This window comes from Schistocerca cancellata, chromosome 9, assembly GCF_023864275.1.
Source record: "Schistocerca cancellata isolate TAMUIC-IGC-003103 chromosome 9, iqSchCanc2.1, whole genome shotgun sequence".
In the NCBI taxonomy this organism is placed as follows: Eukaryota; Metazoa; Arthropoda; class Insecta; order Orthoptera; family Acrididae; genus Schistocerca; species Schistocerca cancellata.
The window spans coordinates 410,324,682-410,351,069 of NC_064634.1; the positions used below are offsets into that span (position 1 = coordinate 410,324,682).

Consider the following 26,388-nt stretch of genomic DNA (forward strand, 5'->3'; position numbering starts at 1 on the left):
GTGATGTCACAGAGCTTTTTCAACTTGCAAGGAAACAGCTTTTCCATGAGATGTATGGGTAATTTCGGAACTAAAGCCACAAGGAGAGTGTGCGTGTGTGTGTGTGTGTGTGTGTGTGTGTCAATACGACACGGATTTCAATGAACCCAACATATTACATAAAATAATGAATATAAATGCAGTGTGTTTTGTGTTACTCGGTTTCTCTTTCAACGTGCAAATTAAACCGGCACATGTTAGCTACCTTCAGCAATATATAATATTTTAACGTAATTGATAATGTAACACAACACAATGTCGTCTGTGAAAAACCGTAAACAAACATAAAATAATTACACCTCCTAGGTCCTTTGTTGTTTAGTTTCATAGGGACGAAATAATCTTACCTCCATTAACATTTATTTGGCATATTTGCATCATACACGACAATATCACAATGAGAATACACGAAACCTATATGTAATTATAGTAACTATTAATCCATTATCTAAGTATAGCGTAACTGCACATTACGTTGGTAACAATGATATACGTGCCTTATGGCTGTCACATTTTGTAAAGACAATCGCTTCATGACTGACTAAATTAGGATGACATTATAAATACTGCAGTCATTTGTCTGCTTATAGTGTAAATCACATGAGAAACGCTAAATGTGACTGCAGTTTATGCGAACTAACATGATTAAGAGGCGCTAGGTTAGTGTTGTGGTTATAGTCAGTTAAAATACAGGGATGATGGTGTTACGAATATGTGACATGTAGCAGGTGAAAATATGCCTTGAAAACATGTGATTTTACCACAAATACTTTGGGGAGCTATAATCATGTCGATAATGATTTCTTTGATTGATGATCTTAGGGAAAACAAGAAAATCGTCTGCATGTGGATACTCCTTGGTTTACATGTGTTTCGATTTCGCTGAAAACAGAAGACATATACATCCATGTCAGTTAAGATCTCAGCAATGTACTGTACCGTCTGCAACGCCGTGTGCCTGCGACCAACTATCCAAAATGTGTTAAAATACACTTATGTGAATATAGTGCAAAATAATACGCATGCGTGAAGCAGCATGTTTCCCCTTTAGCCAATCAGCTTATTCTAGATACCCTGACATTCAAGATGGCACCATGGCCTGAACAAGGCAACGAACCCAAGGCACCTGATAAAATTTGTGGTAAAACTGGTGAAAATGCTTTATTGGACACATCGAGAGTGAGTTGCTGTGCTTCAGATGACGCTGAAGTGAGTGCCACTTTGAACAAAAGTGATGATAAACAGGTATGGAAGTTCATGATTGTATGTATCTGCTCATTGTTAAATGTATTTGTCAGCTTTGATCCTTAGTAATCGCTTATAAAGGAGTTTGCATTTTGCGGCGTGTATCTGAGATAGCTTATCATTTGCTTATATTCGTTCTGAGTGCCGTAGATGGATATTTATTACGTGACATTCAAGGACAAGGAACAGGCATACGTACTTTTCGTAAGTAAAATAGTGAATGTGCTTTTTGACATTAAAGTTCAGTTCCTGGAGACTGCTACAAATGCAGATAAGGAATTATTTACAATTTGTAACTTCCGTTATGTGAATCGGCTAAGAATTTTGTTCCCTTCGCTGTTAATGTCAAGTGACGATATTGTTTACAGTAGACAATGTGAATGCTGTACAAAAAGATTACTCTTGAACGCAACATTGCTGCTTGAAACCGGCTTGTCTTTACGGACGCGTGTTAGCTTTTCAAGAATCCTTTGTCAGCCCGGTAAAATACAATTTTAAATGATAACCTCTCACATTCTGCAGACTTAACTCCTTTCTGGGACTATAAATCGGTCGGTCTTCGTTCATTGGTAACCAGAAAATGCAGAACCCGACATTTAGTGTACCATTGTCGCAGGAGTGGATGAGAAATAATCTGTCGTTACTGTATTGCTGCGGAAAATGACACTTCGGTGTAGCTACAGGACTCTGGCTATAAATTTTCTGCTAGCAAAATGTAACTCATTAGTTGCACTACAAATATATTGTCATTGAATGGAAAATTTTTAAGACAGAACGCCCATAAATGTTAAGCAGATTATACATCCACACTTGGTGTTGCTGATTCGTACTGTCTGTTTAACGCTGTTTTCGTTGTTTGATCTTACGTGACATGAACATTCAGTGTTTGATGTCAAAGCACCTGTATGTAAAAGTTACGTCAAGTAATTGAGGAATTTTATTCTATAGCCGCTTAATTTTAGAAAAATAATTACTATCGACGTGCTGTAAAATATCAAGGTGCCACTTATGCTTCCCGTACAATCTGAACAGTTACGTTCATTGACTTTTTTATTGCTTGAATTTTGTGGAGGATTGTAGTTGTCTCCGTAACCTGTTGAGACGAAAGAAATGTAAACTTGTAAATTTTTATGCAAAATCATAAATGAACTAGGCCTATATATCGTATGAAAGTGGAAGTCGAGAAAACAAATTCTCTCTCTCTCTCTCTCTCTCTCTCTCTCTCTCTGTGTGTGTGTGTGTGTGTGTGTGTGTGTGTGTGTGTGTAGGTTGGGGGGGGGGGAGGGGTGTTTGATTCGTCTGTATGGTGACAGGAAATTCTGAACTGAATTACCTTTCGATAGGACACTGTGTGTAATTTTTAATAACCATACCTTAGCAGTATTACTCTTTAATATCTGGAATTCTTCGCCTTCGCGTCAAAGTAACATCGCCAGCCACCATTCGCTTAATACACCGTATAATTTAGTTTTACTATCAAAATGTTAGTACCGATAATCGGGAACAGTATTTGTCACCTGCTTGCTCTTTATTTCCGTTCGAACTATAACGGATTGTGGAATTACTGTAATATATGTTGCCCCAGAATATTATTTGGAAGTGTTGTATGTGGGTCAGCTTTTCCTTTGAATAGTCCCAAATTTGTAGTGTACGTCATTTACTGACATTAGTCTTTTTATTTAAACTGTGGGGGGGGGGGGGGGGGGGATGTTCAGAGTGGATATTATCGAGGTTTGTCTGCATACTTGCTAATTGTAAATTTCCTTTAATTAGTGCTGTTTTTCCTCTCGCACATTTCAGATTGTGTGTTTAATGTTAAAGGATTCGACGTTTAATTTGGATTTAACCTTTCTATAGGTAAGTAATACACGAGGGTATTACCGAATAATAAAAAAATCGAGAGATGATATGACATCTCTAGCTCTGCTTTGGCACGAGAAGTGTTTGGAGAATAGAAAAAAACGCAGTATTAGTGAAATGATGCGTTTGTATTGACAGACAAAAGCTGACCGACCTACCGTACGCCAGCTGTCATTCGCACACTCCACGGCCGCACAAGAGCAACTGCACCGGCGTTTCACACATCTACACATGCATGGTACGTGATTGGATCTTCGCAGTGGACAAATACTTACGTCTTCTCCTGTTACCTGTGTGGCTTTGTACCCATAAATACGAAATTCCATATCGCAGTGGAGTTTTTAGTGAAACTTAAAAACTGCTTTGAAATGTTTCTAGGCTAGTTTGGACTAAAAGGGTACTATAACGGACTCTAAAGTGAACACGTTCAGTTAACGTAGCCGTAGCGCATCCAGGAGAGATTATCAGTTATTGGATCTGTTGGCATCAAGAATTACCGTTCTGAAAAACAGACCAGCAACCAATTTCGTGGTACAAATTTTCTCAGTGGTTTAGGGTGCATTCTATGTAAAGAGTGCAACTATATTCAAATTATTAAGTGTCTGAAGAGAAACCCTCAACCATGACGACTCTTCCCACTCAGAACTAGCAGGTCAGTGAAGAGAGTAACACTGGTATACGAACTGGCGGAAAAGACATGCGTGTATTACCTCCAGACTCTTTAAACTCCGTGCTTGTGCGCTCAAATTGTGCTGTACCACACGAGAGCAGATAAGTGTAAAGCAGTTAAATTCTTACAGCTTACCACACTCGATAAGTCAGATCCGAATTCTGCCTCCGAGATATACCAAAAATTTAGAGCGAACTTTGCTGTGCAAGAAACATGATTGGGTATATAATACTCTTTGAGTAAAAGTGTCGCAAAACTAGAACCGGGTGCCGCGAGTATGCCCGTACCGAGCCAATCACGAACGGGAACATTTTTAATAATCGTTAAGGGTCTTAAAACTCTGGTGCTAAAATCTCAAAAACCCGTCACGCGGAAGCCGTATGCGAAACATTAGGTATTTTCGACCATCCATTGCAAATGGAGACAAACTGTTCGTTCTTCATTGCTAAGTTCAGACATACCGGTAGTATTTTTTAGGGTCTAGCCTGTGGATGCGTCGTAAAATATTATTACTATTATTATTATTATTATTATTATGTTCTGACACTTGTCTGTTTTCGCCTACTTGCTTCCCAGTACAGTCACTTTTGTACTCTTCTAAATGTTTTTTCGTAATATTCCTTACCTACGGATTGAATTCGGTTTCTCTACAACCGAAGACTACTGAAACTAAAGAGATTTTCAGATGAACCCAGGGTATAGAGCGGTGAATCACTCGCGGTACCAAGACATACTTAAAACAAATTATTGTCAAAGTATGAAGAGTGGATTGAGAATGCAGAAAATCGTTGGAAAAAAGGCGAGGGAAAAACTACATTGTGTAAAACATTGATGTATCCATTTTATTGTATAAGGTGGTGGCTGCAACTTATATTTTGAAGTGGTAAGTGTTCGTCTTCCTGAAAAGTGTCAGATACAATAGTCAACTCGCTTGTATCACTGGCACCTCAATAGACATACAGTATAATGCTGCCCCGATGGAGAAAAATTGACTGCTTCCCTGATTCCCTTCGCTTCCACGTCGACGTTTTCCCGGATTGCTCTTGCTGCCGCATACTTGTTCCCATGTACAAATTGTTCTGCGCGAACCAGAAGATACGCAAGCACTTCCACAATTTCCACGCATTTCGGTGTATATTCGGTCAATTTATACATCTTCCGTCATTTTTCGCAATTATATAGATTTTATGTCAGATCTATCCATGCGATCATGACATAACCTCTCGTACTGTGTTCTAAAATTGCTTGTAAATGTAGCACAGATGCCAACACCTAGCCCAGATGCACTGATCAGGAGGTGTAGCATAGCACTGTACTCGATTGTGTCCAGTCACCTCCAAGCTGGACATTTGCTCTGTTTTCTGTATGTCTGTGTACATACATGTCACGGAAAGCGCCCAGGACGCAAGTTAGCGTTTGAGTGTGGATCCGCCACGCGTTATATCCAGAGCGATGTTGGAATGCGGATCCACAGTATGCCACGCTCAGCGCAGAGTTTGAAGGTGGATCTGCCACGCACAATGTACGAAGCGGTGTTGGGCTTCAGATCCACAATACACCACATCCAAGTTAGCGTTAGAGTGTGGATCTGCCATGTAATATATCTCCGGACCAATGTTCAGAGGCGGATCCACCACACGTTTTTTATGAGTAAAAATTGCAAAGTACAATTTGTCTGGTGACCTGATCCACTATCTTCCTATCATGCGTGCCGTATCGTAAAAAGCTACTGTAGTCGAAGGCATGCGCGAGCCTCCCAAATCCCCCTGCAGGGCCCTCATCTATTTTGTGAATACGTTCTTGGCCACCACGGGGCCCAGCCTTTGCACCATTACTTGCCTTTCCGTGCTGCAAGTCTATCCTTTAACTATTAACTTTTCCTCCTTGCCTTTTCGTTGTTTATACTCTAATGATTTTTGTTATTAACTATGTGGTTCCCTTGTTGTTTGACTTGATACTCCATTTCCAGATTTTACAGAAGTTAGATCGTGCAGGGAAGGCCTCCCACCTTTTGTGCCTTTCTCTCTTCGCCCCCTTGCTTTCTTGTAAAGGTACTGGTTCCAAAACCCAGCACCGTAGCCCTCCCGTTGTTGGGGGGAGGGTTGGTCGTCGGGTACCTGCACCGTGGTAGCCGCCCGACCACAAAGGGATATAGCACTGTTAGTGCCAGAGCTGGAAACTCCCAACTCAAGCCAAGGAGCATGTGCTCGTCATGGCTGGGGCACTGGGACTCTGAGCAACGGTTTACTGGCCAAATTACCGTTGCTCTTGCTGTGGCAGGGTGGCAACCATGGGTGGAGACCCTGTTTGGAGTGGGTAGTAGCACGATGGAAGATTAACACGTGAAGCCAGTTAAACTTTCTTCCGCTGGTGACCTCAAGGCCCCAGCACTCTTTTTGTGGTGTCACCGCCAGACACCACACTCGCTAGGTGGTAGCCTTTAAATCGGCCGCGGTCCGTTAGTATACGTCGGACCCGCGTGTGCAGACCGAGCGCCGCCACACGGCAGGTCTAGTCTAGACTCTCCCTAGCACTCGCTCCAGTTGGATAGCCGGCTTTGCTATTGATGGCTCACTGTCTACATACGCTCTCATTTGCCGAGACGACAGTTTAGCATAGCCTTCAGCTACGTCATTTGCTACGACCTAGCAAGGCGCCATATTCAGTTACTATTCTGAAAAGATAATATTGTGAATCATGTATCGTCAAGAGCGACGTTCATCATTAATGGATTAAAGTTAAGTATCAAACTAATTATGTCCGCTTTCTGAATTCTAATTCCTTGTCATGTTCCAGACCTCAAGTCAGTAGAGTTCTTCCCTCCTCACGCCAGCCTGCGTGAGCATTTCGGCCTCTACTAGTAACACGGTGTTGGCTCTTCTGCCAACACAACATTTTTAAGACGGGAAAGATAATTATAATACAGAGAGAAACAACCTCACAACGTTCCTTCCGTGGCTACAGCGTTAGCAGAGGGGCAAGCCAGACTTCTGGGTGTGAAACACTTCACTTAGTAGGGATACTTTTACTACAAAGAAAACGTTTTTTTGTCGAAAATATAGAAAATAAATTTGGGGAAGTTGAGTCTCGAGGTGAAAATGCGAAATGATTCGTTGTTAATTAAAACTTCCTCTGCTGCCCAATCTAAAGCTTTTCAGCATGTGATCATCTAGGTGACATTCCTGTGACCATTGCCCCCAGACAAAACTGCGAAGGTCGTCCAAGAAATCATGTTCCCCAGAGGTATTAAGCTCCAAACAGATAAGGAGCTCTAGACTAATCTCGAGTATTGAGGCGAACGTATTTTCAGATTTGTACAAAAAGGACCCATGATAATCGTATGCATACAAGTGCCTTTATCTAAGGCGTTAAAGAGAATGTCCTCTTGGAGAAAGTTACCCATTCTGAAACTGTATGTCCCACTGCGTAGGAGATGCTGCAGATGTTTATGCTTGGGTATACGTCATCACGCTGCAAGGATGACCCAAAATGCAGCATATATGGATGATCACTCCATGAATGTAGTCCTTGCGAACAACCGCCTTTGTGTCCAACTGTGCGGAATATAGTTGGGTGTCGAGGATTACTAATCAAGATGTCCTAAGAAGAATGGGAAAGGAAAAAGAATTAATTAAAACTATTAAAGTAAGGAAGCTACAATATTTAGGCCATGTTATTAGGGGAGTAAATTACAAAATATTGCAAATAATACTAGAAGGGAAAATTTGTGGGAAGAGAACGAGGGGTAGAAGACGGACATCCTGGATTGACAATTTAAAAAATTGGTACAACTGCTCAACGTCAGAACTCCTTAGATCGGCCAAATCAAGATCAGAAATTGCCATGATGACAGCCAACCTTCTTAGAGGAGACGGCACATGAAGAAGTGCGGAATATCACCCTTCAGCTTTGCCAGTTTACCTAGTTTTCAAGAATGAATGGAATATCTATTGTACAAATCTATTGACTGTCGTATACTGATGCACGGAAGAAATATGAATGCCTCCTCTGAAGATGATCAATCATGCTAACATCGCCTCCCCTACCTCTGCCTACCACAAACTAGGACTGTTGGCATTTTTAAAAATACCGGGTATCAGGTATATCTATATTCAAAAAAATATCGTTATCGGCCCTCGATATATCGAAAGAAGTATAGGTATGTCGACTGAAAGAATACCGACGTACCTGCCTATAATAATATCGGCTTCACATTGTAAATATACAGCCAGTTTTAGAGCTGTATATTACAGTATTTATTATTAGATATTCTGTACTTCAACAAGCTAGCAGCCTCCCTATCCTTAGAGCAAGAACTGAAAGTAAGACGATGCAAGTTCACGATTGGCAGTAACTACTTTGCTAACAATGGTAACTGCACGGAAGTGGCGCTATAAAAGGTGTCCAATGGGTACATCGTTCAGTTTCGTCACATATCGGATTTGTTCGGAACACTTCATGTAGACTCCCCAGTTTTTTCATTTCTGCCAACGCCAGTGACCTAGCAGTTGTAGTGTCAAAATTGCGTGGTGAAGCGAAACGTTGCAGTTTCTGTTGGTAGCGCCGACCGTCAAATACGTGAGCATTTCCCCACACACGCCTCTGCCCAACTGCCATTAAATTTTAGTTCATTTTCAGCAACTGTTTTTGAAGAATTCCGATGTGAAGAAATAACACACAACTTTCGTTAATTTTTATTTGTTTTTATTTAACATACTGGTGTGCTCTCTCTCTCTCTCTCTCTCTCTCTCTCTCTCTCTCTCTCTTCCCCCCCCCCCTTCCAAATCGGAAATCTTGTTATTCTCTTCACCCCCTCTTCCTAGTTCAATTTGATTACTACTTCGCCGGCCGCGGTGGCCATGCGGTCCTAGGCGCACAGTCCGGAACCGCGCGACTGCTACGGTCGCAGGTTCGAATCCTGCCTCGGGCATGGGTGTGTGTGATGTCCTTAGGTTAGTTAGGTTTAAGTAGTTCTAAGTTCTAGGGGACTGATGATGACCACATATATTAAGTCCCATAGTGCTCAGAGCCATTTGACTACTACTTCTGTGCCACATGTATTTGCTCCACACAGTCAGAGTGAAAGATTGGACGTGGTGAAAGCTCAGCAAGTAGTAAGATTCCTTCACACAGTGAAAGTAAAATTATGTTCTACTAAAATTTCGAAAGAACTTCAAATATTTACCGAAAATTGTGAAAAAAATATATAAAAGTATTGGTACTCGATAGTGACATTTTAATATCGATAAATCATTGGCTAAAATGCCGCCTTTAAAAACCTGTCGGAAAAATATCGATATTTTATCAACAACTCTACCCAAACCAGATCTTCCACCAACGTCATCTTTTGTGGTCTCCAGGATACCTTCTTCGGGAACCACTTTCTGCACCTGAAAAGAGAAGTGTTCTCAATCAGTGTCGACTGGTGACTGGGATCCTTCTCATGATCCGTCTCCCTGACAACAACCAGACCAACGGTTGTACATCGAACAATGGCTGCAGGAGCCACAGCCTGAAGGTCCCAGGGCTGTCTGCTCCTCATCCATCTCTGTGCTCAGTGCGGATAGCCACTTGGACGAACCTTGCCCATCAAAGGTTACAAAGGAAAAGTAGAATGAGAATTGGGAAAAGGTTCCTCTGGTGCACGCAGAGGCATCAGAACCGACCATGTAGTAGTATTCTGAGCAGATGTTTGTTGATGTAGTTCCATCCCTACTGGTGACTGGCAGTGATACTCCAGCATGAGCAGACCTTCTGACCAGTCACTTGATCATTCAGTGGAATAATAATGGGTACTACTGGCATCTGCTGCTGGAACTACAGCACCTTCTATCCTTCCCAGTTTGAAATTTGTTGCTGTCCAAGAAATGGCACTTCACTGATGACCATTCTCCAACACTCCACTGAGCAAGGTGGTGCAGTGGTTAGCACACTGGACTCTCTACTGTCCAGCCATCCAGATTTAGGCTTTCTGTGATTTCCCTAAATCGCTCCAGGCAAATGCCGAGATGGTTCCTTCGAAAAGGGCATGGCCGATTTCCTTCCCCATCATTCCATACATAATACTAGCTTCTGCTCCCTCCCCCCACCCTCTAATAACTTCACTGTCAGTGGGACATTAAACTCTAATCTCCTCCTCGTCCTATGCTCCATGGTTAGAGTGCATTCTGTCGGAACTGTGCGGGTCACAACAGTGGGCCCCCTGCAGATCTGAGGGTAAGAATAGGCCCGAGGTATTCCTGCCTGTCGTAAGAGGCAACTAAATAGTCTCTCATGTTTCGGCATTTCAAAATTTTTCTGGTTATGGAGCCAGTTGGGGAAGGGTGCCTTACATGGTGCATCGTATCCATCGTGCATGGAGATCTTTAGCCCACTTACTTGTCTTCGCATTGCAGTCCCGCTCATTCTCCATCTCTTGGGCGAGGATACATTCCTGAGTCCGTTTTCCACCATGCACTATTCAGTGTCGCTTTCTGCGCCGACAATGTCACGGACTTCTTTGCACCTGATAACCAGCATGGTAGCCAGTCCGTTGTGGTGGGGCCCCCATGTACCCTGTTGGTTATAGCTCCCTGACCACACAGGGATCGATCTGCTGATGCCTGCACCGGTAACTCCCCACGTATGCCAAGGGGAAGATGGCCATCCCCCTGGGCCATCGGGACTCCCGGCAAAGGCCATCCTCTCAGGTGGCCTTTGCTTAGGATGGGTGGCGCCTGTGGGGAGGGCCCCTGGTCGGAGTGGGTGGCATCAGGGCGGATGACATGCGATGAAGTGTAGTCCATCTCTTGCTGGTGGTGAAACACCAGCAGTCTCTTAGTGATCACGAGCTCAATTCAGTGCACAGAAGTACGACCCCAAGTCGTTTCCCTCCCTGGCCAAACAATGGGAGGAACTTCAGGCTAAGAATGGCAGCGGATCTTATTCACCCCAGTACCTTGTATGGTCGAGAGCTGGCGGGGGCTCAGTTTTGTTGAGCATTTAGAGGACAAGTTCGAAGAGGTGCAGTGCTTGTCCAAAATTAGATCTGGGTCAGTCTTGATAAAAACAGCATCCTCTGCCCAGTCACGGGCGTCACTCGCTTGTGACAAGTTGGGGGATGTTTCTGTAACCATCACGCCCCATAAGAGCTTAAATATGGTCCAGGGTATCATATTTCACAGAGACCTCCTTTTGCAGTCAGACGAGCTGCACGCCAAATTACAGTGGCGAGGTGTACATTTTGTCCGGCGTGTCCTCCGAGGTCCAAAGGATAATCAGGTTGCCACCAGTGCCTTCATCTTGGCCTTTGAGGGTGATACGTGGCCCGAGAAGGTCAAGGTAATGCTCTACCGGCGTGATGTAAAGTCCTATATTCCTCCCCAATGCTGTGCTTTAAGTGCGGGAAGTTCGGCCATATATCTTCCCGCTGTACTTCCAGCATCACAAGCAGAGATTGCGGATGCCCATCACATCCCAATACTCAGTGTGCCCCGCCTCCCATCTGTGTCAACTGTGGAGAGCACCATTCGCCTTGCTCGCCTGACTGCATGATTCTCCAGAAAGAAAGGAAAATAATGGCGTACAAGACCCTGGACATACTGATCTACACTGAGGCTAACAGAAAATTTGAAAGTCTGCATCCTGTGCGTATGACATCGTCTTACGCTGCTGCTACAACAGTTGTGGCACCATCAGCTCCGCCAACCCAGGTCACCTCTCAGAGCCGGAAGACTACACCTGCCTCCATGATGGTGAGGGGCATTTCCCTGCTTGTTGCTCCTGCACCACCTACTTCGGGAGCAACACCCCGCCCCCCTCAACCATCGGAGACATCCGTCCCCACTTCTAAGCTGGAGAAGCGTAATCTTCTTCGGTTTCCCTCCCTTCCCAGGTTTCTTGTAGTGGGAAAGACGACACCCGCCAGTGGCTGAAAAGCCCAAAAGCAGCTGGTCGTACGGCTACACGCTCATCCTCAGTCCCAGAGACTGAGCCAGTGAAGTCCTCCCAGCCAGGGAAACCCAAGGAGCAGCGAGAGAAATCCAAAAAGAAAACCCCCTAAGACCAAGGAAATTGCGGTGGCACCCCACACCACCGCTACCTACAAGCTCTGCAGCTGAGGACGGGGTGGAGATTTTGGTGTCTGCTGACGCCCTAGATCTCGCCAGACCCTGACACAATGGATATAGACTGCTCAGGCAATAAATCGGTGGCAGCAGGTGACTGAGGTGTAAACTACCTCATTGAATGTTCCATGCCTTCCCAGTCTCACGATGTGATCCTCCGGTGGAATTCCGGTGGTTTTTTCCACCAACTGGCTGAGCTGTGGCAACTGTTAAGCTTTACACCTGCTATCTGCATTGCTCTCCAGGAAACCTGGTTCCCAGCAATGCGGACCCCTGCCCTCCGCAGCTAAAAGGGATATTACACGAACCATAGCGACTATAATAGTGTCAGGTGGAGTTTGTGTTTATGTCCTAAACTCGGTCTGTAGTGAACATGTGCCCCTTCAAACCCCTGTTGAAGCTGTGGCTGTCAGAAAAGGACGACACAGGAAATAACTGTCTGCAATGTATATCTCCCTCCAGATGGTGCAGTACCCCTGACTGTATTAGCTGCACTGATTGATCAACTCCCTAAACCTTTCCTACTTTTGGGAAATTTTAATGCCCATAGCCCCTTGTGGGGTGGTACCATGCTTACTGGCCGAGGCAGAGATGTCGAAACTTGACTGACGCAATTCGACTTCTGCCTCTTAAATACTGGGGCAGCCACACATTTCAGTGTGGCTCATGGTAGTTACTCGGCCATTGATTTATCAGTTTGCAGCCCAGGACTTCTCCCATCTATCCACTGGAGAGCACATGACGACCTGTGTGGTACTGACCACTTCTCCATCTTCCTGTCGCTGCCTGAGCATCAGGCACACGGATGTCTGCCCAGATGGGCTTTGAACAAGGCAGCCTGGGGAACTTTCACCTCTGCTGTCACCACTGAATCTCCCGCACACGGCAACATCAATGCTATGGTTGAGCAAGTGACTAGCACAGTTGTTTCTGCTGCAGAAAATGCGATCGCTCTCTTTAGGGTGCCCAAGGTGTAAGGCAGTCCCTTGGTGGTCGCCGGAAGTCGCTGAAGAAATTACGGAGCGTCGCCGAGCTCTACAGCGGTATAAGCGGCACCCTTCCCTGGAGCACCTCATAGCCGGCACCCTTCCCTGGAGCCTTTAAACGTCTCCGTGCCCGTGCTCGCTACCTTATCAAACAACGGGAGGAGGAGTGTTGGCAGAGATAAGTCTGCACCATTGGGTGCCACACGTCACCTTCCTAAGTCTGGGCAAAGATAAAACGGCTTTTCGAGTACCAGGCCACAACAGGTGTTCCCGGTGTTACCATAAGTGGCGAGTTATGTTCCGACGCAAACGCTATTGCCGAGCACTTTGCTCGAGCCTCTGCGTTGGAGAATTACCCCCCAGCCTTTCGCACTCTCAAATTGCGGCTGGAATGGAACGTCCTCTCATTCACTACACACTGCATTGAATCTTATAACTCCCCATTTACAGAGTGGGAGCTCCTCAGCACCCTTGCACATTGCCCCGACACACTCCTGGGCCTGATCGCATCCACAGCCAGATGATAAAACATCTCGAATCTGACTACAAGCGACACCTTCTCGTCATCGTCAACCGGATCTGGTGCGATGGTGTCTTTCCATCGCAATGGCGGGAGAGCACCATCATTCCAGTGCTGAAACCCGGTAAAAACCCACTTGATGTGGGCAGCTATCGGCCCATCAGCCTCACCAACGTTCTTTCTAAGCTGCTGGAACGTATGGTATGTTGGCTGTTGGGTTGGGTCCCGGAGTCACATGGCTTGCTGGCTCCATGTCAAGGCAGCTTCCACCAGGGTCTCTCTACCACTGATAATCTTGTAACCATCAAGTCTGCCATCCGAACAGCCTTTTCCAGACGGCAACACCTGATTGCCGTCGTTTTTTACTTACGTAAAGCATACGACATGACTTGGCGCCATCATATCCTTCCACATTGTATGGGTGGGGTCTTCGGGGACCACTCCCGCTTTTTATCCAAAACTTCCTGTCGCTCCGTACTTTCCGTGTCCAAGTTGGTGACCCCCATAGTCCCATCCATATCCAGGAGAATGGAGGCCCGCAGGGCTCTGTATTAAGTCTCTATTTTTAGTGGCCATTAACAGTCTAGCAGCAACAGTCGATCCCTCTGTCCCACCTTCCCTGTATGGAAACGACTTCTGCATTTTGTACTGCTGCTACGGTACTGTTGTTGCTTATCGGCGCCTGCAGGGAGCCATCAACAAGGCGCAGTCATGAGCTCTAGCCCACGGCTTCCAGTATTCCACCACAAAGTCATGTGTTATGCTCTTTTGTCGGCGTCGTACAGTTCATCCGGAACCCACACTTTACCTTAATGACGATCCACTCTCTGTAGTGGAGACATATAAGTTCCTAGGACTGGCTTTCGACGCTCGATTGACTTGGCTCCCTCATCTTTGTCAGCTTAAGCAGAAGTGCTGGCAGCACATCAATGCCCTCTGTTGCCTGAGCAACACCAGTTGGGATGCAGATTGTTGCACGCTGCTGCAGCTGTACAGAACCCTTGTCCAATCCCGAATTGACTATGGGAGTGTGGTTTATAGTTCGGCAGCGCCTTCAGCATTGCATTTACTCGCCCCAGTGCACCACTGTGGGGTTCGATTGGTGACAGCTTTTAGGATGAGTCTGGTGACCAGCGTACTGGTGGAGGCTGGTGTCCCTCCACTACAGATCAGACGTGCGCAACTACTCGCCAGTTATTTAGCACACATTCATAGTTCCCCTGCGCATCTGAATAACCGCCTGCTTTCCCCGCCCATGGCAGCTCATCTCCCGCATCGGCGGCCCAGATCGGGGCTAATGATTGCGGTTCGCGTGCGGTCCCTTCTCTCCGAACTGGAGTCCTTCCCTTTACCACCTCTGCTTGTGGCACGTTCACATATGCCTCCATGGTGTACACCTCGGCCGCAGCTTCGTCTGGACCTTTTGCATGGCCCTAAGGACTCCGTTAACCCCACTGCTCTCCGCTGTCACTTCCTCTCGATTCTTGACGTGTTCCGGGGCTCTGCAGTGGTTTACACCAACGGCTCAATGGCTGATGGTCACGTAGGCTTCGCATATGTTCATGTAGGACATTTTGAACAACACTCCTTGCCAGTTGATTGCAGTGTTTTCACTGCAGAGCTGGTGGCCATATATCGTGCTCTTGAGTACATCTACTCATGCCCTGGCGAGTCATTTCTCCTGTGTACTGACTCACTGAGCAGCCTACAAGCTATCGACCAGTGCTACCCTCTCCACCCTCTGGTAGCGTCAATTCAGGAGTCCATGTATGCCGTGGAACAGTCCAGCCGTCCCGTGGTGTTTGTTTGGACCCCAGGACACGTCGGAATCCCCTGCAACGAACTTGTTGACAGGCTGGCCAAACAGGCGACGTGGAAACCGCTTCTGGAGATAGGCATCTCCGGTGCTGATCTGCGTTCTGTCTTACACTGCTAGGGTTTTCTGACTTTGGGAGACGGAATGGCACAACAGCACGCATAACAAACTGTGTGTCATTAAGGATACTATGAATGTGTGGAAGTCTTCCATGCAGGCCTCTCGCAGGGAATCAGTTGTCCTCTGTTAGCTCCACATTGGACATACGTGGCTAACACAGGAATACCTACTCGGTTGCGAGGACCCACCTCAGTGTCACTGTGGCTCCCAAATGACAGTCTTCCACCTCTTGCTGGTCTGCCCACTTTTAGCCACTCTGCGGCAGACTTTTAACTTTCCCAGGACCCTGCCTTCGGTGTTGGGCGACAATGCCTCCACAGCACCTTTAGTTTTACGTTTTATCCGTGAGAGTGGGTTTTATATTTCTATGTAGGTTTTAGCGCATGTCCTTTGTCCCTCTGTCTCTTCCACCCTAGTGCTTTTGGGGTGGAGATTTTAATGTGTTGCAGAGTGGCTGGCTTTCCCTTTTTATTCTCGTGGTTGGCCCGCCACTGTAAATTGCTTTCATGTTTTACTCTCTTCTGTTTGTAGCGTCTCTGTTTTCTTGTCCTCTTTTGTTCCTTTCAGTGTTCATTGCCTTCCCTTCGTTCTTGTGACTTTTCCTTTCTTTCCTTTTTATATGTTTCGTTCGTTTTATTCTCAAACTTGTGGCACTGTTTTATTAGGAACAAGGGACCGATGACATCGTTGTTTGGTCCCTTCTCCCACCTTTAAACCAACCAACCCATCCCCCTGGGGCATCGGGACTCCCGGCAATGGCCATCCTCTCAGGTGACTTTGCTGTGGTTCGGTGGCGCCCATGGGGAGGGCCCCTGGTCGGAGTGGGTGGCATCAGGGTGGATGACACGCGATGAAGTGTAGTACATCATCTCTTGCTGGCCGTCAAACACCATGGGTCTTCAAGTGTTCATGGGCTCAATTCAGTGGGCAGAAGTATGACCGCAAATCGTTCCCCTCCCTGGCCACACCATGGTAGGAACATCAGGCTAAGGATGGTGGTGGCTCTTATTTGTCCCCCCAGTACCTTGTATGTTCGAGAGCTGATGGAAATTTTTCATGACAATTAAGCCTCAGTTTTTGTTGAGCATTTAGAGGACAAGTTCGAGGAGGTGGAGGGCTTGTACAAAATGAGATCTGGGTCACTCTTGATCAAAACAGCATCCTCTGCTAATTCATGGGCGTTACTCGCTTGTGACAAGCTGGGGGATGTTTCTGTAACCATCACACCCTATAAGATCTTAAATATGGTCCAGGGTATCATATTTTAAAGGTACTTTCTTTTTCAGTCAGACGATCAACTACTCGCCAATTTAGAATAGTGAGTTGTACATTTAGTTCGGCATGTCCACTGGGGCCAAGGGATAGTCAAGTTGCTACTGGTGCCTTCCTCTTGGCCTTCGAGGGTGATAAAAGGTGATTGTCTACTGCTGTGATGTAAAACCCTGTATCCATCCCCCAATGCGGTGCTTTAAATGCTGAAAGTTCGGCCATATATCTTGCTGCTGTACTACCAGCATCACGTCGACATTGCGGACGCCCATCACATCTCAATAATCCATGTTTCCTGCCTCCCATCTGTGTCAACTGTGGAGAGCACCATTTGCCTTGCTCGCCAGATTGCAGGATTCTCCAGAAAGGAAGGAAAATCATGAAGTCAAAGATCCTGGACCGACTGACCTACACTGAGGCTAAGAGGAAATTTGAACGCCTACATCCTGTATGCATGACATTGTCTTACACCGCTGCTACAACAGTTCTAGCCGTATCAGCTCTGCCAACCCCAGTCTCTTCTCACAGCCAGAAGACTATACCTGCCTCTTTGATGGTGGGGGCACTTCCATCCCTGTTGCTCCTGCACCACCTACATCAGGAGCAACACCCCTGCAACTATCGAGGACATCTGTCCCCACTTTTGAGCCAGAGAAGCATATAACTTCTTCGGCTGCTCTCGCTAGGAAGGGGTCCCTTGGGGCACTACCTTCCCAGGTTTCTGCTAGTGGGAAAGATGACACCCGCAGTGGTAGATAAGCCCAAAAGCAACTGGTCACACGTCTTGACGCTCATCCTCAACCCTGGAGACTGAATCAGTGAAATCCTCCCAGCCAGGGAAACCCAAGGAACAGCGAGAGAAATCTCAAAAAGTCACAAAGACCAAGGGAACTGCAATGGCACCCACACCACCCCCCCCCCCCCCCTGCGGTTTCGGGGGTTAGAATAGGCCCGCGGTATTCCTGCCTGTCGTAAGAGGCGACTAAAAGGAGTCTCAAATGTTTCGGCCTTATGTGATGGTCCCCTCTCGGGTTTGACCTCCATCTTTCTAAATTATTCCGAAGAGCGAGCCAATTGTGGAAGGGCGCCTTACGTGGTGCACTGTATCCGTCGTGCATTGAGACCTTTAGCCGGCTTTTTCGTCGTTGCAATGGTGTCCCCCTCGTTTTCCATCTCTTGGGCGAGGATACGTCCCTGGGTGCGATTCCCACGCTGCACTCTGCAGTGTTTCTTTTAACTGCGACGACGACCTTGGACAGTTTTGCACCTAAGATCCAGCACGGTAGCCAGTCCGTTGTGGTGGGGCCGCCATGTACCCTCTTGGTTGTAGCCCCCTGACAACACTGGGATCGCTCTACTGATGCCTGCGCCATTAACTCCCCACGTATGCCAAGGGTAGATGCCTGTCTCCCTGGGGCATCAGGACTCCCGGCAATGGACATCCTGCCAGGTGGCTATTGCTGCGGCTGGGTGGCGCCCGTGGGGAGGGCCCTTGGTCGGAGTAGGTGGCATCAGGGCGGATGACCCGCAATGAAGCGTGGTACATCATCTCTCGCTGGCGGCCAGCCGCCAGCAGTCTCTAAGCGTTCTCGGGCTCAATTTAATGCTGAAAAGTACAATCCGAAAACGTTCCCCTCTCTGGCCACGCCGTGGGAGGAGCGTAAGTCTCAGGATGGAGGTAATAGTTATTCGCCCCGATTCTTAGTTTGTACGAGAGCTGATGGGGAGTCTTTTCTCTCCACAAAGCCTCAGTTCTTCGTCGAGCATTTAGAGGACAAGTTTGGGGAGGTGGAGGGCTTGTCAAAAATGCGCTCTGGATCGGTCCTGATCCAAACGGCATCCTCTGCCCAGTCACGACGGTTGCTTGCTTGTGACAAGTTGGGGGATGTTGCTGTTACGATCACGCCGCATAAGAGTTTAAATATGGTTCAGGGAGTTATTTACCATAAGGACCTTCTTTTGCAGTCTGATGACGAGCTGCGCGCCAACTTAGAACGTAGAGGTGTTCATTTCGTCCGGCGCGTTCATCGGGGTCCGAGGGACAATCAGGTTGCTACCGGTGCCTTCATCTTGGCCTTAGAGGGTGATACGTTACCGGAAAAGGTCAAGGTGATGGTCTACCGATGTGACGTCAGGCCCTATATTCCTCCCCCGATGCGGTGCTTCAAGTGCTGGAAGTTCGGCCATATGTCTTCCCGCTGCACTTCCAGCCTCACATGTCGAGATTGCGGACGCCCGTCTCATCCCGATACTCCATGTGCCCCGCCTCCCATCTATGTCAACTGCGGGGAGCACCATTCACCTCGCTCGCCTGACTGCAAAGTCTTTCAGAAAGAGCGCAAAATCATGGAATATAAGACCCTGGACCGGCTGACCTATACTGAGGCCAAAAGGAAATATGACAGACTCCATCCTGTGAGAATGACATCTTCTTATGCAGCTGCTACGACAACTGTGCTAGCCCCATCAGTTTCGAGACGTCCAGCCAGTTCGATAAGCAGTAGGACTCCTCCTGCCCCCTTGCCTGTGGGGGGGCTCTACCCAACCGGTTGCTCCTGCACCACCTACCTCAGGAGCAACCTCCTCCCACCCGTCGGGGACGTCCGTCCCCGCTTCTCAGCCGGAGAAGCGTCTAACTTCTTTGGCTACTCTCGCCCATAAGAGTTCCCTTGGGACCCTCCCTTCCCAGGGTTCCACCAGCGGGAAGGATGACGGCCGCCAGTGGCATAAGTCCTCACCAGCGGCCGGGCGTAGGGCTTCACGATCCTCCTCTGTCCCGGAGACTGAATCGGTGAAGCCTTCCCAGCCGGTGCAACCCAAAGTTCAGCGAGAGAAGTCCAAGAGAAAGACCTCTAAGGCCAAAGAACTTGCGGTGGCACCAACCCCACCGCACCTTTCGCGCTCTGCGTCTGAGGATGCAGTCGAGATTCTAGCGTCCGCTGAGGACCTTGATCTCGCTGGTCCCTCAGACGCCACGGATGCCTCTCGTACGGGTACTCAATCGGTGGCAGTGATTGAACAAGCGGCGTAAATTGCCTTCCCAGTCCTTTCACGCCTTTCTCAGCCATGGACAATATCATCCTCCAGTGGAACTGCGGCGGTTTTTTCCACCATCTAGCTGAGCTCCAACAACTTATCAGCCTTCACCCTTTCTTCTGCACTGCTCTTCAGGAAACTTGGTTTCCAGCAATGCGAACCCCCGCCCTCCGTGGCTATCGGGGTTATTATAAGAACCGGGCAGCATATGAAAGGGTGTCGGGTGGCGTCTGCCTCTATGTCCTTCACACTCTGCACAGCGAGTCTGTCCCTCTCCAAACACCTTTAGAGGCTGTCGCTGTTCGCGTGTGGACGCCAAAGGCTGTTACCGTCTGCAGTCTTTACCTTCCACCGGATGGTGATGTCTCGCAGCATGTCCTGGCTGCGCTGATAGCCCAATTGCCGCCACCTTTCTTGCTATTGGGCGACTTCAACGCCCATAACCCTCTGTGGGGTGGGTCAGTGGCAACAGGTCGAGGCGTCATCGTCGAGCATTTATTGTCGCAGCTCGATCTCTCGATTTTAAATGATGGTGCCTTCACACACTTCAGTGTGGCGCATGGCACATACTCCACCATTGACCTTTCAATCTGTAGCCCTAGCCTCTTACCGTCTGTCCAATGGAGTGTGCATGACGACCTGTGTGGTAGTGACCACTTTCCGATCTTTCTGTCACTACCACAGCGTCACTCTTCTGGGCGCCCTAGCAGATGGGCTATGAATAAGGCTGACTGGGACGTGTTCTCCTCCACTGCCGCTCTTGAGTCTCTCTCTAATGACGACATTGATGCGGTGGTTCAATCGGTCACCACCGGCATCGTTACTGCCGCCGAGTCTGCCATTCCCCGATCTTCTGGGTCCCCTCGGCGAAGGCTGTGCCTTGGTGGTCGCCTGAGATCGCTGAAGCGATTAAAGATCGCCGGCGGGCGCTCCAGCGTCACAAGCGACATCCCTCCTTAGACCACCTTATCGCCTTCAAACGGCTGCGTGCGCGGGCCCGCCTCCTTATCCGCCAAGGCAAGAAGGAGTGCTGGGAGCGGTATGTGTCCACCATTGGCCTCCATGTCACTCCTTCGCAGGTCTGGGCCAAGATTCGACGCGTCTACGGCTATCGGACCCCTGCCAGCGTCCCTGCGCTCTCACTGAATGGAGCAGTTTGTACTGACTCCGACGTCATTGCCAATCGCTTAGCAGAGCATTTTGCTATGAGTTCCGCTTCTGCGAATTACCCCCAGGCCTTCCGCTCCATTAAAGAGCGGATGGAACGTCGGAGCGTTTCGTTTCGCACCAACCACCCAGAATCTTACAATGCTCCATTCAGTGAGTGGGAATTTCGCAGTGCCCTAGCTGCTTGCCCTGCTACCGCTCCTGGGCCAGATGGCATCCACTGTCAGATGCTGAAACACCTTTCAGTGGACTGCCAGCGGCGCCTTCTCGATCTTTACAACCGTCTTTGGGTCGAGGGGGTGTTTCCGCCGCAATGGCGGGAAGGCGTCGTCATCCCCGTTTTGAAACCTGGAAAGACCCCTCTGGAGGTGGACAGCTACCGCCCCATTAGCCTCACCAACGTTCTTTGTAAGCTTCTCGAACAGATGGTGAGCCGGCGCTTGAATTGGGTACTGGAGTCTCGGGGCCTTCTGGCTCCGTCTCAGGGTGGGTTCCGGAAAGGCCGCTCCGCCGCCGACAATCTGGTGAGCCTGGAGTCGGCCATCCGTACTGCCTTTGCCGGCCGTCAGCACCTGGTCGCTGTCTTTTTCGACATGCGGAAGGCATACGATACGACATGGCGTCATCACATCCTTTCTACACTTCATGGATGGGGTCTTCGGGGTCCTCTGCCGCTTTTTATCCGCAATTTCCTGTCGTATCGTACCTTCCGCGTGCAAGTCGCAGCCTCCTATAGTTCCACCCACGTCCAGGAGAACGGTGTGCCACAGGGTTCTGTTTTAAGTGTCTGCCTGTTTTTAATAGCCATTAACGGGCTCGCTGCAGCCGTGGGAAATTCTGTCTCTGCTTCCCTGTATGCTGACGACTTCTGCCTTTATTACAGCTCTACTGGCATTGCAGCTGTTGAACGTCAGCTACAGGGCGCTATCCGTAAGGCGCAGTCTTGGGCTGTAGCGCATGGGTTTCAGTTTTCGGCAGCCAAGACCCGCGTTATGCATTTCTGCCGGCGCCGAACAGTCCATCCTGAGCCGCGGCTTTATCTTGCCGACGAACTCCTTGCTGTGGTGGAGACCCACAGGTTTTTGGGGGTGGTTTTCGATGCCCGGTTGACTTGGCTGCCTCATATCCGGCAGCTTAAACAGACGTGTTGGCGGCATCTAAACGCTCTGAGATGCTTGAGCCACACCCGCTGGGGCGCCGACCGCTCTACCCTGTTGCGGCTCTACCAGGCGTTAATCCAGTCCCGTCTGGATTATGGGAGCCTGGCTTATGGCTCAGCATCCCCATCTGCGTTACGGGTGCTGGACCCAATTCTCCACAGCGGGATACGCCTTGCCACTGGTGCTTTCCGCACCAGCCCTGTGGACAGCGTACTAGTGGAGGCAGGTGTACCTTCACTGCGGTTCCGGCGCCAACGTTTGCTGGCCGCTTATGCTGCCCATGTTCTAAGCTTGCCCTGGCATCCAAATTATCGTGTCCTGTTCCCGCAGTCAGTCGTCCATCTGCCAGACCGTCGGACCCAGTCGGGTTGTCCGATCGCCGTACACGTCAAGGAGCTTCTCTGCGGGCTTGGGTTTTTCCCTGTTCCACCTCCTTTCCGGGCGCCTCTGCGTACACCCCCGTGGTGTGTTCCTAGCCCTTGCCTTCGGCTCGACTTGGCACAGGGCTCGAAGGACTCGGTCCCTCCAGAGGCCTTCCGCCGCCGCTTTTATTCCATCCTGGCCATGTATCAGGGCTCTGGAATTGTTTACACCGACGGTTCGATGGTTGCTGGTCGTGTCGGGTATGCGCTAACTCTAGGGGACCATTCCGAACAACGGTCCTTGGCGGCTGGCTGCAGCGTTTACACTGCTGAGCTAGTCGCCATCTTTCGAGCCCTAGAGTATATCTGCTCCTGCTCAGGTGAGTCCTTCGTTATCTGTAGCGATTTCCTGAGCGGTTTACGAGCTCTCGACCAGTGTTTTCCTCGTTCTCGTCTGGTGATGGCTATCCATGAGTCCCTGCATACTCTTGCGCGTTGCGGCCGCTCTGTGGTCTTTGTGTGGACCCCTGGTCATGTCGGTATCCCGGGCAATGAACATGTTGACCGCCTGGCGAAAGAGGCCACGAGTAAACCATCTCTGGATGTTGGCCTCCCAGAGGCTGATTTGCGGGCAGTCCTCCGCCGAAAAGTTTTTGCGCTTTGGGACGCTGAATGGCGCGATCGGATTACACCCAATAAACTCCGTGCCATTAAGGAGACGACGACTGTGTGGCGGTCCTCCATGCGAGCCAACCGCAGGGACTCAGTCGTCCTTTGTCGGCTCCGCATTGGCCACTCCCGGCTAACACACAGTTATTTACTGCGCCGGGAGGACCCTCCTGTATGTTGCTGCGGGGCGGCTTTGACGGTGGCCCACATTCTGTTGGCCTGCCCCCTTTTAGCTGTGGTCAGGCAGACATTTGCGCTGCCTGATACGCTCCCTGCCGTTTTATCTGATGACCCTGTTATGGCTGCCTTAGTTTTACGTTTTATTAGGGCAGGGAGTTTTTATTCTTTAATCTGAGTGTTTCTGTTTTATTTTGTTTTGTGTTGATTCTGACCTTTGGCCTATGATTTTAAACTGATCTTTTAATGTGTTTCTAAGTGGTTGGATTTTCCTTTTTTATTTCTATGGTCGGTCAACCACTGTCACACTCTGTGTGGTTTTAGTTCGTTTTGTCTTGTCTTTGTCTCAGTTTCTCTTGTTCTGTATCGTCTGTGATCTATTCTGTTCCTCGTTTTTATTCTCTGTGGGTGTTATTTGTATTTGGAAAAAGGGACCGATGACTGTAGCAGTCTGGTCCCTTTCATCCCCCAAACCAACCAACCAACCCACACCACCACTACCTCCAAGCTCTGCGTCTGTGGATGAGGTGGAGATTCTGGCGTCTGCTGAGGGCCTAGATCTTGCCAGACCCTCAGACAAAATGGATACAGACTGCTCAGGCAAAAAGTTAGTGGCAACAGGTGACCCTTAGACGTAAACTGCCTTATTGAATGTTCCATGCCTCCCCAGTCTCACGATGAAGTCATTCTCCAGCGGAATTGTGGCGGTTTTTCCCACCACCTGCCTGAGTTACGGCAACTATTAAGCTTTGCACCTGCTTTCTGCATTGCCCTCCAGGAAACCAGGTTCCCGGCAATGCGGACACCTGCACTCTGCGGGTATAAAGGATACTACAGGAATCGAAGTGACTGTAATAGAGTGTCAGGTGGAGTTCGCGTTTATGTCCTAAATTCAGTCTGTAGTGAACATGTGCCCTTCAAACCCCTCTTGAACCTGTGGCTGTCAGAATAAGGATGACACAGGAAATAACTGTCTGCAGTGTATACCTTCCTCCAGATGGTGTCGTATCCCTGAGTGTATTAACTGCACTGATTGATCAACTCTCTAAACCTTTCCTACTTACGGGAGATTTCAACTCCCATAACTCCTTGTGGGGTGGCGCCATGCTTACTGGCCGAAGCAGAGATGTCTCAGTTCGACCTCTGCCTCTTAAATACTGCAGCCGACATACATTTCAGTGTGGATCGAGGTAGTTGCTCAGCCATTGATTTTTCAATTAGCAGCTGAGGACTTCTCCCATCTATCCACTAGAATGCCCGTGACGACCTGTGTGGTAGTGACCATTTCCCTATCTTCCTGTCATGGGCATGGCGTCAAGTCCACAGACGCGTGCCCAGATGGGCTTTAAACAAGGCGGACGTTGTTCTTTGTAAGCTGCAGGAACGTATGGTGTGTCGGTGGTTGTGTTGGGTCCTGGAGTCACGTGGCCTACCGGCTCCATATCAGGGCGGCTTCCACCAGGGTCGCTCTACCATTGATAATCTTGTGTCCCTAGAGTATGCCATCCGAACAGCCTTTTCCAGACGCAAACACCTGATGACTTCATACCCTTGCCACATTATACGAGTGGGGTTTTGAGGCCCATTCTCGATTTTTATCTAAAATTTCCTGTCGCTTTTTACTTTCCATGTCCATGTTGGTGTATCCGGTAGTTCCGCCCATATCCAGGAGAATGGTTCCTGCAGGTCACTGTATTGAGTGTTACTCTATTTTTAATCACTATTAATGGTCTAGCAGCAGATGTAGGGCTGTCTCACACTCTCTGTAATCAGGCGACTTCTCATTTCATATTTCTCCACCAGTACTGGAGTTGCTGAGTGGCGCCTACAGGGAGCCATCCACAAGGCGCAGTCATGGGCTCTAGCCCACAGTTTCTCCCCCTGCGGGTCCGGAATAAGAATAGGCCTGAGGTTTTCTTGCCTGTCGTAAGAGGCGACTAAAAGGAGTTTCAACCATTTCGGCCTTCAATGTGATGGTCCCCATTGGGGTTTGACCTCCATTTTTCAAAATTCTACAGAAGTACGAGCCTTTTGGGGAAGGACACCGTACGCGGTGTATTACCGGTCCTCAGTGCACTAAGACCTTGGCACTCATCATCGTAACGGCGTCGTAACTGCACGCACTGTTCATCAATTTGGGCCTAAACACCTGATGGGTTGCACAAGTTACGCCCATAGTGCGTCCCTATCTGCACCTACAATCATGATGGACTTTCCATGGCACCCGAAAACCAGCATGGTGGCCAGCCCGTTGTGGTGGGGTCATCACGTACCCTCTAGGTTGTAGCCCCCTGACAACACAGTGATCGTACTGCCGATACCCGAGCTGCACCCTCCCCATGTCAGCCAAGGAGTAGATGCCCGTCTACCTGGGGCATCAGGACTCCCGACAACGGTCATCCTGCCAGGTGGCCCTTGCTGAGGCTGGGTTGCGCCTGTGGGGAAGCTCCTGGTCGGAGTGGGTGGTATCGGGGCAGACGTTTCGCAGATGAAACGTCAACATGCATCAGGTCGCTCTGCGGCCGCGTCTTCTAAGAGGAAAGGTTCTGTCTCTGGTTCTGGTACTTCTGCCTTTCCCCCGTTGGCCACTCCCTGGGAGTATGGACAGGCCCGCCAGCTTGGGGCAAAATACTTCCCCTGCTATTTAATCTGTTCTCGGACCCATGGGGGACGTTCGCCACCTCCAAGCCCATGTTCTTTGTACAGCATATCGAGGATATTTTCGGAGAAATCGAGGGTCTTAGTAAAATGTGTTCGTGGTCCATTCTCATAAAGACCACCTCTGGTACAGGCATGCGACCGACTAGGGGACATCCCAGTGTCCATTGTCCCACATCTGGCGCTCAATAGGATGCAGGGGATTATTTTCCATCGGGACCTCCTGCTGCAATCTGATGAGGAGCTCAGGGCCAACTTGGAGCGCCGTGGCGTGCATTTCGTCCGGCGAGTCCAGCGCGGCCCCAAATATTGTCCTGTCGACACTGGAGCCTTTATCCTCGCCTTCAACGGGGATGTTCTCCCGGAGAAGGTAAAGGTGATGTGCTACCGGTGCGACGTGTGACCTTACGTCACACACCTCCTATGCGATGCTTTCGATGTTTGCGCTTCGGGCACATGTCATCACGGTGTGCAGCTGAGCCCCTTTGTGGCGATTGTGGACGTACTCTTCGTGAGGGACATACATGCA

The 26,388-nt window shown here is 48.8% G+C and overlaps 1 protein-coding gene across 3 annotated transcripts in view; it reads left to right on the forward strand.

The window, feature by feature from the left end:
* Window positions 1-1,004: 1,004 nt before the first annotated feature.
* The window catches only part of LOC126100135 (mucin-19), a 529,587-nt gene continuing 504,203 nt past the window's right edge, over window positions 1,005-26,388 (forward strand). For 2 of the 3 annotated variants that reach the window (XM_049910670.1, XM_049910671.1), the window contains exon 1: window positions 1,006-1,284. In XM_049910670.1, the coding sequence (XP_049766627.1) occupies window positions 1,126-1,284 (159 nt within the window). In that variant the 5' untranslated portion in view covers window positions 1,006-1,125. Of the gene's footprint in view, window positions 1,285-26,388 lie in introns of all 3 variants that reach the window. The other variant, XM_049910669.1, reaches the window with a different exon arrangement.